The sequence below is a fragment of the Gavia stellata genome, chromosome 3 (assembly GCF_030936135.1).
Source record: "Gavia stellata isolate bGavSte3 chromosome 3, bGavSte3.hap2, whole genome shotgun sequence".
Taxonomy (NCBI): Eukaryota; Metazoa; Chordata; class Aves; order Gaviiformes; family Gaviidae; genus Gavia; species Gavia stellata.
Genome location: NC_082596.1, coordinates 100683274 through 100702099, shown reverse-complemented (window position 1 = coordinate 100702099; position 18826 = coordinate 100683274). Strand labels below are relative to the sequence as shown.

Here is an 18826-nt window from a genome sequence, read left to right as displayed (position 1 = left end):
TTTCTTCCTCATCCTGACTGCTTTTGTAGTCTGCTCCCTAATGATGTTGGAAGGTAATGTCAAATGATCAAATCGTGCAGATGTAATCTGTATTCAAAAAAGCACCCCAAATCCACATATATATCTATCTATATACACATATATTTGTATGTATGTGTGTATACATAAATATATGCACTGATATATAATGACTCATGTTATATATAATACAGCATATATCTATTACAATACAGAGGTCACTGTATGACTTCAGGGATAATAGCCAACTTGCATTCTGCCTCTTTGTAGCGCTCCATACAGCTCTGTGTGGTGCCATCAGGACGCCTTTTGGGATGAAGCAACCCCATGTTTGCTTGGAGGAGCTCTTATGCCTCCACTACGCGTGCCCACCACGACCGCCAGCAGCAGGGCAGGTTCTCACATAACTTGTACCGTGGTGCTCTTGCAGAGCCCCAGCAGTTTCAGTGGCATTGAGGAGAATTGGTCTCATTCGGTTTTCTCTTGAATAGTTCAGAAAGTCTTGTCCTTTGGTATGTTTGTGTAGTTGTTATTTACTGTCCTGTGCCTATCAATCACTTGCATTTAAAATACAAGGAAAATGATCAGTGCAGGGAAGACAGAAATGGGCCCAAGAATTTATGGATGGTGTGGGCTGGTGGTGATCTCCCAGAACTTTAAAAAACTTATAGCATTGTCACAGAACATTAGATGACTGATATGGCTGGCTCCCGCACTGCACTTTGGGATGAAAGCCTGGGGATTATTTCAGAAAAGCTTGGCAGGGTTATTCACGAGTGACTGCTGCTTCTTAAAATCTGGCCATCTTCTCTTTGTCTTCTAACACTATGGGCAAGGGGCCAGACCAGCTAAGGCAGTGCCACTGAGTGTAGCTAAGAAATTGTTCTCAACTGACCCTTGAGACTGACCGAGTGGTCAACGGCTGATAACAAAGGCACCGCTGGGCATCCTACAGCAAACTGCCTTTGCTAACACCCTGCATTCACACAAATGTATTAAAACGACTTTGTCTCTAGGATCTGGCTTATTTTTTAAGAATACAGCTTAAATTTCAGAGCACCAGAAGGCAGGAATCAAGAAAAACTAAGGGGAAAAGTCAGTTTAAACACCCGTTTCTGGATATCCTCTTTCTCACGCACAAACGCAGTCAGCGCATGACACAATTCAAACATTTCATTTGCTGGCGTACAAGTTTCAGGGCTGTTTCAGAAATGAACCGGGCTTGGAGTATTGACAGCCTTCCCAAATCATGGGACCCGATATATTTCCCAGTTCATGAAACACACATTTATGCCACCTTCCTAACAAGCACGCCGGCCCTGTGATGTGCCACATCTTGGTGCAAGGGGAGAGGGCTGCCACCAGCGGACTGGACCCATCCTTGATGTAACGGTGCCGATTTATCCCGTGCTGCTTCGTTCCGGTGCCGGTTGCTTTCCAGAGAGGCACGAGGGTCTTTGGCATCGTTGGGCACCCCTGCCCCGGCCGCCCTCCTGGCAGCGCTCCCAGCCCTCCGGCCGGCTGGCCCGGGCCCCGGGGCTCTGCGGCAGTGGGGGGGAAAGCGCCAGCCGGTAGATATCATACAGGCCAAGGGGAATTTTTAACGGGCTCCAACCTCCACCGGCAGCTGAGGAGGGAAGCCACGCACCAAGGAAGGTGGAAACACTGCTGCGAGGCTGAGAGAGGCCTTGCGCTGCCCGGGCGGCCACCGGGGAGCGACACCGCGGCAGCCGCGGGGAGCCGGGCCGGGCCGGGCGCGGCGGGGCGGGGGCCGCGGAGAAACCTGAGGCGGCCGCCGAAGAGGCGCGGAGGGCGCAGGCGAGGCGGCGGCGGCGGCTCCTCCACGCCCAGGAGCGCCGCTTAAAACCGCCGCCGAAAGGTGTGGCTTCGCCGTTCCTCTGCTAGCGGGGAGGGGACGGGACGGGACCTCCGCTCTTGCCGCCGCCGCCACCGCACAGCACTTCGTGGCGCGGCGCCCCTGCCCTCCCCTCACCTGCGGGCCGCGCTGGTCCCCGGCGCTCGGCCCTTCCCCGGCCCTCGGCGGGCTGCGAGGGAGAGGCGGCACCGCGGCGGGCCCTCCCGGGGGTGAATGCCTTTCCCCCCGTCGGGTGTGGGTCAGTCTCCCCGTCGCTTTCCCCGTCGTCCCCTCTCCCCCCGGGCGGCGGCCCCCCGCGCTCCTCCGCCGCCATGAGCATCAACGGCGGCTCGCACCCGCGGATCAACACCTTGGGCCGGATGGCGCGGGCTGACTCGGGCACCGACCTGCGCTACGAGATGAGCTCCCATGTGGCGGGGGGCGGCGGCGGCACCCACACCCACACCCACAAGACCTACTACTACCAGAAGACCTACGGGGGGGACTACGCCTCCGACGGATACGGGTAGGTGCGGGCCGGGCTAGGGGGGAGCGGGCCCCGCCGGCCCTCGGCCCCGCTCCCTCCCTCCCGCCTTAGCAGAGCTGCCGTGAGCCTGCTCGCCGTTTAATTTCCGAGGTGTGCAAGCTCGCAAGCCTTTTTTTTCCCTCCCTGAGGAGACTAACTTCTAAAAGGCTTTTAAATGCAAGCAAAGAACTTTTAAGTTTTTACATTTTAAAAAAAAAACTTTTGGTGGGGACTCTCTGTGAAGAGAGTAACGGGGTAAAAGGCAGAATGGTAACCTCGGCGTCTCCCCTTTGCACTCCGGGGTGTAAACACGTCTGTGCTGGCTATACTGACCCAACAGTTCTCTGCTGATAAAACCCTGCTTTGCTCAGTGATGCAAAACAAGCTGTACTGGGGTAAATTGCTTTATACCTCGTACACCCAGGCTCAGCTCCCGCTGTCCTCACCGGCAGTTGCATAACTAGGGCTATAAAACAACTTTGACTCGTGGGAATCGTTCTTTTACTCATTTTTTAGTTTGTTTCTAGCTTGTGCAAGACCCAGGAGCTTAAGGCCGTGATCTTTCATGCAGCGATCCTCGGTGGCTGGGGAGCAAAGACACCGTCTGGTTCCTCTCCTCTACCTTCTTAACTTTCCGCTTGCCGTGTTGGCGCGAGCACAGTGAAGATCTTGTGGGCAGGGTACTGGCTGTGGGTCCTGGTTTGGAGAGCACCTGCTTTCATGGATGCAGCTGCACCAGCAGTCCGTGCAGATCGATTCTGGCAAAATAAGTGCAGTGGTCATGAAGACTTCTCCATTAATCCCCTTGGCTGGGAGTTCACGGAACTGAAAAGCGGGCAGCAGTTACAGCCACTGAAGGAAACGGCACTGGCGTATGATAAGGCGCCTATACAAAACACTGCTGGTGATTACTCTTTTTTTTACATGCGGAATGGCTCCATTAAACCTGTTGGTCTAATTGTTGATGCCACTGACTTAGGAATTGATTCAGAAGTGCTGTCGTGTAATATGTGTTAGAATTTATCCCCTAATTTTATGGCTAGTACATCATTATTAGATTGCAGAAGTATGAGAATTAAAAATATATAGTAAATAAACAGCATATGAGAACAGGCAGGCTTTATTAAATCAAGCAGATCTATAAATGGCTGTAGAAAATTAGGGTTACCCTAGAGAGCACAGAGACCTCTGTTTAGGTACGTCAGACCTGTTGCTAGAGGACCACTGAATGAAAGACAAAACTTGCATGCTACCTATGTTTTGTTTATTACTTTGCTTGGTTCATAGTTTTAGTTCTTCATTTGACTTTCGGTTTCGTGCGTGCACAGGTAAGTTAGTTAATGATGAATTGCAGCTATAACATGTCTACTTACTATTACAGTAGTATGAGAATACCTATTTATTGCTATATAATTAGAACAATTCAATACTTTAGCATGGGAGAGTGCACATACTAGGACTCCAGAATGCCGTTGTTGTATTGCATTTGTGAGGATCTGTTTTGCTCATGGTGCTCCACTGCGAATACCTTTACTGTTTACGAGAGACAGACGTGAAAAATTAACGGCAGAACATGCTACTTCCAGGCTGTTCTCTTTTTTCCTGGGCTTACTCTGGTGCAACTATGTTGGATTCACTAGAGTGACTTCCCTATTATTCCTGACTTTCACTGGAGGAGAAATACCTTCCTTTAATTTAGCATTCTTTGGTTTCTGTTACATATTTTAAACCAGTCCATAGTTTGTTAGGCTCTTCTTTCTTTAGTATTCAGTGGTGGTGTAGCAAGAATGGAAAGAATCAAGAGGTTAACAACCTTGTATCAACATGCTTTCATTTACTCTCTATAACACAATATTCGTATCTCCTTTTTTGAAAGGCGTATTTGCCAAGCAGGTTGCAATGAAACTTCCTGCTCACTTTATTGAGAGGCTTCTGCATGGAACTAAAGACCCCTGTTAATGAGATCAAAATACATACATGTATATATATTTTACATATAATTTTTTTGTATATGAAAACACCTGACCATACAAAATACTTAAGTAATTATTTGCAAAACAATGTATGTGTTTGCACCTTACTGAGTTGCATAGGTTTATTTTTAATTAGTGCTGATTTGAATTAAAATGTCCCCCACAATACAAAATGAGGGTTTTGTTGCCAGTTAATGAAGAAAAGCAATCATGCCTGATTTTTGCACATGCACTGCGTGCAGAAAAACCACTAAATCCTGAGCATGTTGTGCTTGCAGGATCAAGGCCATCATCTATGGAACTGGTTTTAATAACTGCATTCAGCCTGATACCTTCCATGCCAAAGTTTAGTGGCAGTTACTGAACTTACAAAACTGAGGCTTCTTTTTCCAGTGGGGAAGATTACTGTACCTTCATTTGAAATGCAGTAGGATTCAACTTAGGGTCTAGTCTTGTAAGTTTTGGGGCGTATTCTGCCAAACAAGTTTGTGCTGAGTATTACATTACTCACAGAGCAATACAAGGCGCTCCCTACCCTTAGGGCTCAGCAAGGTGCTTTTACAACGTTCCCGGTTTCTTCTGGCTTGGGAATCCAGGATGAGCTTGGCCCGGAGTACAGATACTCAGCTTGACAGTGAGTCACACGCTCCTAAACTGCCAATTCATCAGTCAAATATTTATCAATGTCTTTGCTATGGAGAGATAAAATCTGATACACTGTGAGAGAAGGAAAAGAAGTGGCAAGTTGTGCAGTTTTATTTGTCATTGCTGAGATTAGGGAAAAAAATAGCCTAGGATTCATGGTCACCATGTGATATGAAAATAATTTACAGAATTCTGCTTAAGAGTGAATGTAACTTCTGTGCTTTAAGTTAGAAGAGGAGTTAGAAATTCACATCCCCTGTCCTGACATTACTTTCAGGGACTGACAGACAAAGTAAACTTGGGGAAAACAGAGTCAAAGCCATGTTTTTGCCCTTCCTGTCAGTCTTGCAGGGATCTGCAGGGTCCTGGCTAAGCTGAGTGGTGGTAGGGATGGCGTGGTAACATCCCCTTTGAGCTCCTCTGCCACAGCGTTGCACTGGGAGGTGGTGGTGGGGAACACTGCCCTGCTGACAAGCAAACACATGGGCAGACGGGGAGGGAGGAGGAATGTGTCTGAATTGCGGCCGAATACCTGCCATGCCGCAGAGCCTGCGCTGTGCTTGAGCTGGCGAAGAAATGGGTTTCAGCAACAGCTGGTGACGCTGCCACGCCATGAGAAGAAAACCAGGTTGTACCTATCCCAACTCACCTTTTCATAGGTATGTGCGTGAGATTTCAAGCTAGATACCTTTGCAGGTGTGAAAGCCTCTGTCAGGTGAGGGATTTGCTGGTGTTTCGAGTGGCTGATCTCTCTGGCAGATGTGTATTTCCATGGTCTGGGCTGGACCCTGCATTTGGCACCTCCCTCTCCCAGAGCCCGAGGTGGGAGAGGCAGCGTATCTGCAGCCTACAGCACCGGGCAGGTGTGGCCTTTGGAAATGGTGCTGTTGCTCCTGGTGATTAATACCGGTGGGAGAAAGTGCAAGGATTTTCTGCGAATAGGTGTGGCAGGATCCCTTGTGAAACCCTGCTTGCTCTGAAGGCACTTGGCCTCGGGGGTCTTAAGGTTTCACCAGCGACTCTTTAATTTTTGCACGTTTCTAATGGTATTTCGAGCCCGATCATGCAAGATGCAGACATCTTTTGGTGTTTCCTGTCATTGTGCCTTAGTGTATGTGCATACTCGGCAGATGGGGCTAGTTTGGCAAGGCCATGGTGTGCCAGAACTGATCCTGGTAAGAGCAGGGATGTATGGGGAGAACCCAGTTATGAAAGTCTTGATAATTTCCGACACTTGCATTCACTTCCTTTGAGGGGGGAAAAAAAAAAGGCTAGTTTATAGTATTTTAACTTCTGGTTATATTCTTATGGACATTGTGATTCGCCACCTTTTGCCAGCATATGGTGGTGCGTTTTCAGGGGCAGACACACCCGACTGGCGGGCAGTGGCTGATGGGCGGTGGTTTAGTCCCGTGGTGCGTCCAGGCTGTGCGCTGGGAATGGAGATTCCAGGTCAGGTTTTTCTTGTGACTTGCCTACCCTGGGCATACCAGGTAATCCCTTGATGAATCTATTGCTTGTTCAAACAAGTTTGTGTGGATGGGGGGGGGCGGGGGTGAAGAAGTGCTGCTGTTTTGCTCTTGTTGAGTTATGAGAGTCGCTCAATACTTTGGATCTGCAAAAAGACCTATTGTAAAGCTTCCTTTACTTTTTGAATGAAAAAAAAAATGCTTTGAATTTTTAAAAGGTTAAATGTTTTGTAGAGCAATCGGAAAATTCAACAAGGATTATTCTAATTTGGTTTAAATCGTATCTTTGGGCCAAGAGTGTCCCCTTTGTGCTTCCGAAGCTTTAAGGAGCCGTGAAGCTGCTGGAAGGCTCCACAGAGCTGCTGGATCTGCTTCTGCGTGTCTCCTTTGCTCTGCTTCTCTAGACGCTAAGCACCCCCCCGGATAACACAGCAGCCTCTTGATGTGTACTAACAAAGGTAGAAACCGGCGCAGTCTCCACGTTGCAGGCATTTATGCTGGGGGTGTGCAGGTCTTCAGCAGCAGGAGGCAAATGAGAAAGCAGAAGGTAGCTGGCTTTCTTCCCCTCCCTTCGGGTTCTGCAGTAATGATGACTCGGTCGGGCCTGTAAGGGTGCAAGCCGAGTGTTTACAGAAGATATATAATTTATTCCAAAAATATCACTTAGGAAATCTTTTGACTGCTTGAATAAGTCAGTGGCAGCAGTAGTCAGCCCTGCTGTGTGCCAGGGATGTGGGCACAGCTGGGTTTACCGTGTCTGTGTCAACTCTCCTAACTCGTTGCAAGGCTCTGAGAGAGTTTCTCAGTCCCATTTACGAAAAGCAGGAATAGTTATTTCCTGTTTCTGTACAGCTGGGGGTCTTGTGAGCATCACTGGTACCGCTTAACAGTTAAGTGTGATCCTAGATCAGAAATCGAGGATTCACCGGTAAGGTAACGGCTGAGCTTAGCTCAGGTGGGGTATATTGCAGCAGGGGGATGCTGTATGAGCCACCATCCTGCCCAAAGCCCAGTGGCAGCAGGGGTTGGGCTGTCCCGTCATTTCTCTGGGAGAACAAGAGCGCGCAGTATAGCAAGGGAGCAACGTATTCTGCCTTGACATGCAGCAAGCAGGGTGGCTCCTCTACAGAATGACGACAACGTGGTGATGGTATGCCTTTCCTAGGGCTCTTCTGGTCGTAGAGAGATACAGGGCTACATTTTAAGATCCCAAATGAAAGTGATTCTTCTGTGTTTTCAAGTATTCTCATAATTTTAAAACAAAGACACTACTCCCTTTTGTTTTCCTTTGTTCCTTGAATAGTTAATGACTATTAAAACTACATCATTTTATAAAGAACTCAGTTTAATAGTATCTTTTTTGAAATTCATGAGTTGCCTTCAAAATAAGTGTCACGGTCTAAAATTTTTAGCTGTAGGGACAAATAGGCAGTTAAGGTCTGAAGCAGACCAGGCTGTTTCACTCAGCGCTGTTCTGCAGGGTTTACAAAACCAAAGCAGTACAGCAAATACTCAATTCTTGCAAATGCGTGTCTTTATTAGTAGGAGTCCCTGCACTCTTGTGTTACAAATCCTGCTAAAAGGCCAAGCTCCAGTTCTTTCCCTTTCTGCTGGAATGGTTGAAAATGTATGCTGTATTTACAGGGGTGCAGTAAAACAAGTGAAAAACCTGTCCATACTTTCACTGTGTGGTGTGCCTACAGTGTTGGGTGCAGCAGGATCCTATTCACAGGTTCCAGCTTTAGATGCTGCCAGAGTTCAAATCAAATCAAATTGTCATCATAACAGCAGTAGTTACAACAATGACCAAACATTACTTTAAACTTACTCAATTTCATGTAAACAAAATCGTATCAAGCAAGAGAGACATTGACAAAATACTGTCTATGGTAATCCACTTAATCTGTGTCCTGGAGGATTGTTGGGGTCCTAGATCTTTGTGAGGGACATAAATGTATTTTTATATAGGATCTAGGTGACATGGTTGTACTTTGAAAACCCAGCGTTGTTCTTACCTCCATGTTATCATGCCATGTAGCATGTTCAGGGGTTAGGGTTTGCCTCAGTTTCTTTAGTCCAGTGTATTTTTTTTCCTTATCCCATTGTGTTGGATATTGTTTTCCTTTGGCTGGCTGTTTCCTTCTGCCTCAAAGTTGGATGTCTGCTTACTCTGCATTGGGGTTTCTGCTTTCATCTATTCATTCCCATTAAAGGCCTGTTGGCTTCAATTAAGGAATATTACACTGAAGTCCTTTGAAACTGCTTATGAAATACTCTCCTGTCACATGGAAGTATTGAAGATGTGTCCGGGTGAGATTGTGCTAGCACAATCTGATGTATCAACCAATATATGCTGAGGTATTGTCTTGCTAAGTATTTTTATTTTTTACATTCAGAGATTAATTTATGCCATTCTTGAGTGTATTTGTACCGCTAAATCCTCTTCACATTTGAAGTCCTGTTGACTTGGTGGAGCTATGCCATCAAACATCAGCTCCTGTGCTGGCATCTGCTGTCTCTGGGTATGCCCCGTAACCCAGTGTAGCTCTGTTTGACCGGCTGATGGATTTGAAAGCCATGAGCTCTCCCAGTGTCATCAGCTACCTTTAACAGGCCACTGCCTTTTCACCTGTTATCCTAGTATTGATCTCAGTATTTTGACTAGCAAAACAGTTACCTGTTTAACAATAAAACTGACATCCAAGGTGTTAAAAGCAGCATTGATGAAGTATTGTGCTCTTTCCTGCTTTCAGTTTGTATTGTTCCAGCTTCTGACATTATTTTGGTTATGTCTTTATCTACTAGATTGGAGAGCCTCAAAGGCTTGCTGCTTTCTTCTTGTGAAGGTCCCTGTAAACTGTAAACAAGTAACTTGTAGATCTTTATTTGAAGATCTAAATAGGGTGTGCTTATGTCTCCCACTTCAAGGCATCTGCTCCTGCCTTTGAAACAGTTCTGTGCATCTATATTAAACCATCTTCAGTTTTCCAACTTTTTTATTATTTGGACAATAATTCTGGATGTGGTATTCTAACATCATTGGGATGAACACAAAATACTTGTATTTCTACTTTTTCTATCTTATAAATTGTTTTAGTAGTATGATTTATTTGAAAATAGCTTTTCTTTGCGATTTCTTAGTGTGTTACTATGACAGCCATTGTTTAGACCTCCTCTTAGTGTGCAGTAATGCCTTTGAGGTCAGTGAAGTTACACTGAAGCCAGTGGAGATAAGCTGATTTATTACAGTACAAGTCTGGTCCCCATCTATAGTTCTTTTGGCTTTAATGGATATCCGGCACTTATAGCTGTCAGGAGATGATTGGAGAAAAAATACTCTTCTGATGTTCTAAAAAGAGAAAACTGCTTGGAAGGTTCCTCTCGTTCATTATGTTTCATTCATGAGAATAATTGGGGGTGTAATTAAATGTAAATTTTAGATGCAGTCAGATACTTCTAGATCCAAACACAACAGCGATGCCTAAGGAGAAGGAAGGGTTTAGAAAAGGAAGCTGACAGGAAGCCTGGCACAAAATCAGACCCATATGTTATTTTTCACAGTTGTTTTCTCTAAGCTGTTTCCAAGATATGCAGGGGTGCATAGCACAGTTGGGCGCAGTGTTTGTGCAGCCAAAGGGTCACAGTTCAAGCCAGGAGTTGCATGTGTACAGCTTGTTTTAGGTCACCCAGTGATTCTCCAGTCCCGTCTCTGTGCCTTTGAGGGTCTGCTCCCTGGTATTGAGGGAAGCTGGTGAAAAGTTGCTCAAACTTCTTCCACTTGTTCAAGAAGAGCTGGTAGGGGAATGGCAGGCTGCTGAAGCACCGACTGCACACACTGCAGAAGAGCTTTGAAAAATATACTGTTGAACGTTTCTCACCACTGCAGTGATTTTCCCAGGGATAGCTCTGCCAAGTTTTTTACATTGTTACAGTTCCTTTTGTGAAGAATGGTCTGTCTGTTGAAGTCAGTGGAAAGATTTCCATTGAATCCAGATGACTTGCTGGCTCTGAGCTGGACAGGTTTGCATTGACAGTCTTTTTGATGTTGGTGTTGTATGGAAGATTTGGGCCTTCAGTGATTTGTAATGGAAAAGGTTACCTACTGTGAGCACAGGAGTTAGAAAACTAGGCAAGGCTTGGAAGCATCTTAGTTTGTTACTGTCTCTTAGTAGTGGTTTATTTTAGTTTCACTGGCAAGTGCTTTGGTTTGGGAGCTGCCTGGGCTTGCTTGGGAGCTCTGATTCCATCAGTGAGGAATGGTTCCTCGCTTGAAGCACCTCACCCATGTTCAACTAGCAGTGGCTCGCTTTGGTGGCTGAATCCCAAATGCTGCAAAAGCAACTTTCTGGTGGTAGGGATGCAGTAGATTATGTGTAAGACAACAGTAACGACCCTGTTATCTATGTTGGCATTTTCCCCCACTAGTGTTTTCAGTTCTGAAGTTTTACTTGGAACCCCCAAACTCCTGCTTTATTTGTTTGTAAAAAAGCATGTCCTCTAACTCCATCCCCTACCTCTGTTTTTGTAGTAGCATGTGCAACTTGCCATGCCTTTTTAAGACACTGCACTAGCTTCATCCATTTCCACTGATAAAAGGACCCTTCATACGCTTGTATGGACTTGTGTGCTCATGCACTTGCGTAGCAGAGAATCCTGCTTTCCTTTTATGCTCTGACATTCGATGGCTGGTGTGATAACACGTACGGTAACGTCATGCAAAGACTACCTTCTAATGTATTGAGTTTAACAAAGATCATGAATAATTTATTCTCGCTGTAATACTGCCAAAGTTTTGCCTATCAAAGCTACAAATACCTGTGCTGGAAGACAACCTTTCTCCTTTATGGCACGCCAGTTTCCACCTTCTGCTCGATCCTGTGGTGAAGTCAGTCCACACCTGCTGTTACAGAATTACAAAGTGGCTCTGCCATCGTGGAATTGGCATTAAAACTTCACAGTGCAATTATGCAGGAGGGCCAGATAAAGTGTGTGTGTCTCTGTGAAGCTTAATGAGATTGATTATTCCATGTAACTTCCCTTAGGTCTTAGGAATTTGTGTTTCTCTTGTCTCTTCAAAATGTGTGATTACTCTATACTTACTACTTCTTCTCCCCCACAACAGCCAGAATGGGACCTGTACAGTGTCCAGACGCCAGAACACCATCCAGGAGCTTTTGCAAAACTGTTCGGATTGCCTGATGCGAGCTGAGCTCATAGTACAACCCGTGAGTGCTTCTTGTTCTTATTATCAAAAGTGATTATGAATATTACAGGGAATGAATGCTATGCTGTGTTGTTATCTGGACTCACAGGCTCTGCTTCTTCATCTCCTTTCTCCCCTTTCAGCTCTTTGCGTGAGCCAACTGGAAGTGGAATAGAGTACTGCCTTCCTAGGTCTAGCTCCTCTGTCTGCACTCAGTGTTCAGTAAAACTGATTGAAACGTGTCTGATTAAGAAAAGGGGGACTTCTTGATTTTTTTTTTTTTTTTTTTTAAACACCTACCCTTCAAACAAATTCTACTGCATCTTATTTTTCAGGTTTAGGTCAAGGCCATTGTGAGTGTATACAGCTGTTAATAATGTTAAGGCCACTTATAGTCTCTTAGTGTGTCCTGTAGAACATCGTCATCATTTTCTGAGCCATAATGAACTTTCATTACCTTTCTTTTATTTTTCCAGATAATTCCTGAAGAGATGTATAAAACTAGATTAAAATCTTCTTGACTGTTTCATCCCAAATGCATAGAAATGATCTTTGCTGTACGCTACACTGATATAAACCCATAGTGCCTGGGGGTAGGTTACTCACTGACACTAGATTCAGTCACAGAAATCACAGAATCACTAAGGTTGGAAAAGACCTGTAAGATCATCAAGTCCAACCATCAACCAGCAAACACCACCATGCCCATTAAACCATGTCCCACAATGCCTCGTCCACACGTTCCTTGAACACCTCCAGGGATGGTGACTCCACCACTTCCCTGGGCAGTTTATTCCAGTGTCTCACCACTCTCTCAGTAAAGAACTTTTTCCTAATATCCAATCTGAATCTCCCCTGGCGCAACTTGAGGCCATTTCCTCTTGCCCTGTCACTTGTCACTTGGGAGAAGAGGCCAACACCCACCTCTCTGCAACCTCCTTTCAGGTAGTTGTAGAGAGGGATGAGGTCTCCCCTCAGCCTCCTCTTCTCCAGACTGAACAGCCCCAGTTCCCTCAGCCGCTCCTCATCAGACTTGTGCTCCAGACCCCTCACCAGCTTCATCGCCCTTCTCTGGACACGCTCCAGCACCTCAATGTCCTTCTTGTAGGGAGGGGCCCAACACTGAACACAGGATTCGAGGTGCGGCCTCACCAGCGCCTAGTCTTGGTGATCATGGGACTCTGTCTCTGCTAAAGTCAGAGGAGGTGCAGGGTGGTGAGTGCATCCTGCTGTTGAGGCCACTGAGATCCAAAACCCATTCACAGTTCTGCAGTAGATGTGATTTAATGCACACTTTTGGACCCTCTGTGGACATAAAATTTGTTCAGGAATGAACTCTGTGGTTAGCAGTTCATTTCCTTTTCAGAGATACAGCACGTGTGAGCATGTTTATATAAAAATCAATGCCAGAGTAAATACAGCCTCTTGTTAAGGATCAATATTATTCCAGTGAAGTTAAAAGAAAGAGATGTTTAGTTCTAGCTTGGTGCCACAACATGCATTGCTTGCTTTTTTTTTCTTTTCTTTCTGAAGGACAAAGTAGTGAGGTCCATCAATATTTTATTTCAAAATCAAATCACAGCTGGGTTATGTTTTGTTCAGCATGGCTGTGTCAGTGTGGGATGAGATCAAAAAGTCATGTCTTCCTGCTCGAAGCACCACGACCGTACTGTGGTCCACTGGACTGAGAGGGCGCATGAAGAATTTGCCTAGACTTCGGGTGATATGGTGGGATGCAAATGTGACCGGGCACAGAGCTGGTCCCAGGCAGACAGGGTGCAGTCTGTGCTTTTGCAGGGGAGGAGTTTTAGAACCTCAGGGAAACTTCTGAAAAATCGGGAGCAATATCCACCAGCTCCCGCTAGGACAGAGTGTTTGCTTCTTGCCCTCTAAACGCCAAAGCATAAGGTCTTAAAAACTTAGCACACTGTGTGAAGCCTTGGTTCTGCTGAAATAAACATCAGTGAGGATGTGCTGTTCTTTAGGGAAAGGTTTGGTTGGTATTATGTTTTAATAATTTTCTTTTATATTTTATTTGTAATAAGGACTTTCCAGTGACTGTGGATCCTTTGTTGATTGGCCTTCTGCCAGTTAAACTGGCAATCGGAGACCTAGCACTTGAAACCTGTTATGCTTCTTAAAAATAACTGGTCCTCATAACATCTCTTCTAAAACAACCAAGCTGAAGCTTGGGTGGTGAATATTTAATTTCATGTCCCATCTCTTTCTCTGTCTTTTTTTTTTTTTTTCTTTTTTTAGGAATTGAAATATGGAGATGGTGTCCAGATTAGAGGGAACAGAGATCTGGAAGAGTGTTTTGCGCAGGCAAATGACCAAATGGATATCCTGGATGGGCTGATCAGAGAGATGAGGCAGATGGGCCAACCCTGTGAAATGTATCAGAAAAGGTACTGCCAGGGAAGGGCTGAGGTAGGGAATATGGCTGAAACAAGTTTGTGGTGTCTCAAGTGCTCACCTTCCCTGGTGTTGCAGGATGGGACAGAAATCAGTCAGGTTTGTTTGGGGCATGCTAACATGGAGAAAGGCCTTGCAGTAATATATTTCTTACAGAATTTCACACCTTGGTTGTCCCCGTGAAATTTTAGTCAATATATTTTTTCCACAGCCTGTGCTTTCAGCACTTTGTTTTGAATACTTGGTGGTCCAGTCAGAGAGATGAGTTGTGTTGTTTCTGTGTTTTCTGGTTGTTTTCCATATAGGCACTAACTGGTTCCTTTCCTTTCAGGCTGCTTCAACTTCAAGAGCAAATGCGTGCCCTGTACAAAGCCATCAGTGTTCCCCGTGCCAGGAGGGCCAGCTCTAAAGGCGGTGGTTGCTACTCCTCTCAGAGTGGCTCAGGCTGGGATGAGTACACAAAACGTGTCACAAGTGAATGTTTAAACTGGATGAGGCAGCAGAAGGTAAATCTGTGCAAAACCCAGAGACAATGCTAAGACCTGGTGGTGTTTATGAATGTCACCTCGCATGCAGTAATGTTCTGGGTGCCAGTAGAAAATTAAAAGTACATGTGAATGCTCGTATATTATTCCAAGTTCCTCTTTTTATTTTTTCTAATTGCAGTATTGTACATGTAGTGAGTTTCCACTGAAATACAAACATGACTTTGGGGTCTTAGATTTGAAAGCTAAATGAGACACAGCTGTTAACGTAACAAAAGGCATTGGCATGTTTGTGTTAGAGATTATTATGCTCAATATTTCCTTCCTTCCTTCCTTCCTTCCACAGATTTCCTTTATGACTCATATTTATGTTAACCCTGTACACAGATAGGACCAGCTTCACAGATTTAACCATTGTCCAGTATTTTACAGTTGGTCTCCCCCTCTAATCTATCCTTATCACAGCAGGGGCCAGAAGGTGGAGCTGATTGCCACAGGACTTGACTTTCAGAAATCACTGCTGAAATAGCAGCTTCAGCATTTTCGTGTGTATTTGTTGCACGTGCAGAATAAATTTGCCTATACACAGCTGTTGATGATGTAACCTGGAGTAGAAAACACATGTTGAGAGCCTGTAGCCTGTTTTTGTGCTGCTGAAGTGAAAGTTGTGTGTTTGTGGCTGGATAGCCCTTTCTGAGAGACAGGTAGGGAGGATGGAACAAGTTGGCTGAAGTTATACTTTGCAGACTCCTTGTAAATTGAAATTGCGTTATTTTTATCTCTCTTTATTAGGCTGTTGCTTAGGGATCCTGTCATTGTTATCTGTATATGGTGTTTGTCAGGTGGCTGCTATGCAAACCAGATGAGGAGGGGAGAGCTCTGTACAGTTTCCCATACTTTTATGTGAGTGCTAGTCATAGTCTAGTCTTTCAGTGCCCTCCCATAGCATGGCATGTTTTAGAGGAAGAAGGGGAAGTGGAGATGCACTCCCTGAGTGGTAATGTGTATAAGCATCATGTCAGGAAAGCAACAGCAGATATGATTGCTGTATGCGCACTGTGGGAGAGTAGGCTAATTGTCAGACCTGACATGGTTTGAGGAGTGATGTTGGACAGACACTGGGCATGCTTCCAGCGATGAAAGGCTGTGAACATGCTGCACCTCCCAAAGACGGCACGTGACACCCTCGCTAAGCACAGGGAGCATAAGCAAGTGCTTTATAACTGTTCCCACACAAAAGCTCCTGTGAAAGTAAAACGCTTGCTCGTTCTCCCTTCTTCAATCCCTAAAGCAAGGCTGAGGTGGGGTCAGTAAGCACTTACCTCCCTGTTTGGCTTTTGAGGGTTTTTAGGGAAAACTTACTTTGAACTTTCCACTATGCCTCCTCTTCCCACTGTGTCTCGCTGTGTCTCATTACCTGCTCACATTGGGACCAGGATAATGCTTCCCCTAGTAATGTGGTGAGATGTGGGAAAAGGTCTGAGCAGCTGTGGTTTTCTGCTGGTGTTTTTGTGTTTTCTGTCTGGATGGTTTGCTGACAGGAGAATCAGGTGGTAGGAGGGTCGGTCAAATTTCCAGTGCAGAATTAGGGAAAGTGCAGTGAAACCCAGACAGCCTTTGTTCGTGTACTGGCAGCCAGCCAGGACTGCTGCTGTTGCTACAGTCTCTTTAAGTATAACGAGAAGGGTCAAAGTCCGGTAACTTTTAGATGGCTGAATGAAAATGGTTTTGTTGCTTGGATCATTTTCAACACTGCCTTTGAACCCCTATGCTTGAGTGTGGTTCAGGCTTTATTGTCATCTGTTGACTCATAGAGATTTGGCTCCAGGCTGGTAATTACCAAATTTGGTGCCAGCCCAAGATTAAGATACCTATTTCTTTACTGTGAGTGTGCGCAGACAGGCATTCAGACAGAGAGGGAGTGTGTCTTTACAGCATAAAAGATGATTTGGAGTTTGAGGAGCTGAATTGTGAATTCAGTGGCTTTTAATATTTGAAAATAATGAAACTAAGAACTGCAGTCAGATAGTTTTCGAGTTAGTAATTATCCAGGTGTATTACTGTTTTTCAAAGGCTGTTCATAGAGATTTTCACTCGGCATCCTACAGTAAATGTTGCCAAAATGCAAGACAAACATGTTCTATAATAATTCCAATTTATCTTCTCTTTTGTCATTTAGTTTGACTGCATTTAACTGAAGTTATTGGAGTTTACATAAGTGTAATTAAAATGGAAATGTAGTGTACTACAGAACTTGACTCTGGGTATTTTCACATGAATTGCATGAATAGCATTGTTTGGTAAAGTCATAATTTGTTTTCAGAGTGATAGGAATGTAACTATACTGTAGAACATAAAAGGACAGTTTGCTCTAAAGAAAACAGGTGATGATACACTACTGAGTGTGCTCCATCTAGTCTAATGTTAAGAAACTTAAATATTTTCCCTACTTTGTTTCTTCTACTTTGGGAGACTGTCACACAGTTTAAGTGATGACAGTTTTAGGAAATTGTAACCCCCTATTCTGAACTTCCCTTTGTTCAGTTTTGCTCTCTACTGCATAGTCATGTTTCCTTCAGTTTAATTCATTTATGCTCTGATTTAGATAATAATGTTGGAAATGAAAGTACAAATACTGCCTCTTTCTCCTAGGCTGAAATGGAGCTAGTGAAATGGGGGTTTGATGCAGCATCCATCGAGCAACAAATTGGTGACCATAGGAGGACTCACAATGCCATTGGAGACTATCGCTGGCACCTGGACAAAGTCAAAACAGATCTGGTAGTTACTGTCTTCCCTTACACATTGCTTAGTCTAGATTTATGTCATTAGCTCGCTGATGTTCCGCTACAAAAAGGAATGCTGAATGGCTCAGCTTCTCTTCAGAAAGCACTGGTGTCATGATAGCAACCACTTTCAACCCTAATATTTATTATTTCTTGGTTATTTTGTGTTCCACTTCTTTCCCCAGAATTTTAAAATGATAAATTAGTAGCTATTTAACATTTTGTTGTTGTGTACCAAGGCTGGCAAACAAATATTGCAACATTTTTTGTGAGAATGGCTAAGAATGATTATTCTCACTTTCTGTCTAGCTACATTAAAACAAGAAAGTGAAAGGATAAGGTGGGTGCTTAGATACAGCCTTGAGTAATGAGGGAATTTCTGTGAAAAATGCCCAAATTCTGTGCTAAGCTTAGAGCTTTTCTTAGGTGTGGGCTCTTTCATGGATTTTTGTTTTTTCGTTTTTTGCCCCTCTGAGGCTTCTGTTCCCCTCTGGGTTTTGTGATTGGAATAAAGATCACAGAATCACAGAATCACTAAGGTTGGAAAAGACCTGTAAGATCATCAAGTCCAACCATCAACCCAACACCACCATGCCCATTAAACCATGTCCCACAATGCCTCATCCACACGTTCCTTGAACACCTCCAGGGATGGTGACTCCACCACTTCCCTGGGCAGTTTATTCCAGTGTCTCACCACTCTCTCAGTAAAGAACTTTTTCCTAATATCCAATCTGAACCTCCCCTGGCGCAACTTGAGGCCATTTCCTCTTGTTCTGTCACTCTTCACTTGGGAGAAGAGGCCAACACCCACCTCTCTGCAACCCCCTTTCAGGTAATTGTAGAGAGCAATAAGGTCTCCCCTCAGCCTCTCTTCTCCAGGCTGAACAACCCCAGTTCCCTCAGCCGCTCCTCATCAGACTTGTGCTCCAGACCCCTCACCAGCTTCGTCGCCCTTCTCTGGACACGCTCCAGCACCTCAATGTCCTTCTTGTAGTGAGGGGCCCAAAACTGAACACAGCATTCGAGGTGCGGCCTCACCAGCGCCGAGTACAGGGGCACGATCACCTCCCTGCTCCTGCTGGCCACACTGTGTCTGATACAGGCCAGGATGGCGTTGGCCTTCTTGGCCACCTGGGCACACTGCTGGCTCATATTCAGCCGGGTGTCGATCAGCACCCCCAGGTCCTTTTCTGCGGGGCAGCTTTCCAGCCACTCGTCCCCCAGTCTGTAACGTTGCATGGGGTTGTTGTGACCGAAGTGCAGGACCTGGCACTTGGCCTTGTTGAACCTCATACAATTGGCCTCAGCCCATCGATCCAGCCTGTCCAGATCCCTCTGCAGAGCCTTCCGACCCTCGAGCAGATCAACACTCCCACCCAACTTGATGACACTGAAAATGCAGTGGTTAACTTCCTCTCCTGTCAGCCTAGCAGCTAGGTATAGGAGAG

The 18826-nt window shown here is 45.3% G+C and overlaps 1 protein-coding gene across 3 annotated transcripts in view; it reads left to right on the top strand.

Annotated features, from left to right (window-relative positions):
• The first annotated feature begins 2205 nt into the window (after positions 1-2205).
• Positions 2206-18826, top strand: part of DSP (desmoplakin) — a 40679-nt gene continuing 24058 nt past the window's right edge. For all 3 annotated transcript variants that reach the window (XM_059836058.1, XM_059836057.1, XM_059836056.1), the window contains exons 1-5: positions 2206-2399; positions 11609-11711; positions 13949-14097; positions 14436-14610; positions 17242-17370. In XM_059836058.1, the coding sequence (XP_059692041.1) occupies positions 2206-2399; positions 11609-11711; positions 13949-14097; positions 14436-14610; positions 17242-17370 (750 nt within the window). The remainder of the gene's footprint in view (positions 2400-11608; positions 11712-13948; positions 14098-14435; positions 14611-17241; positions 17371-18826) is intronic.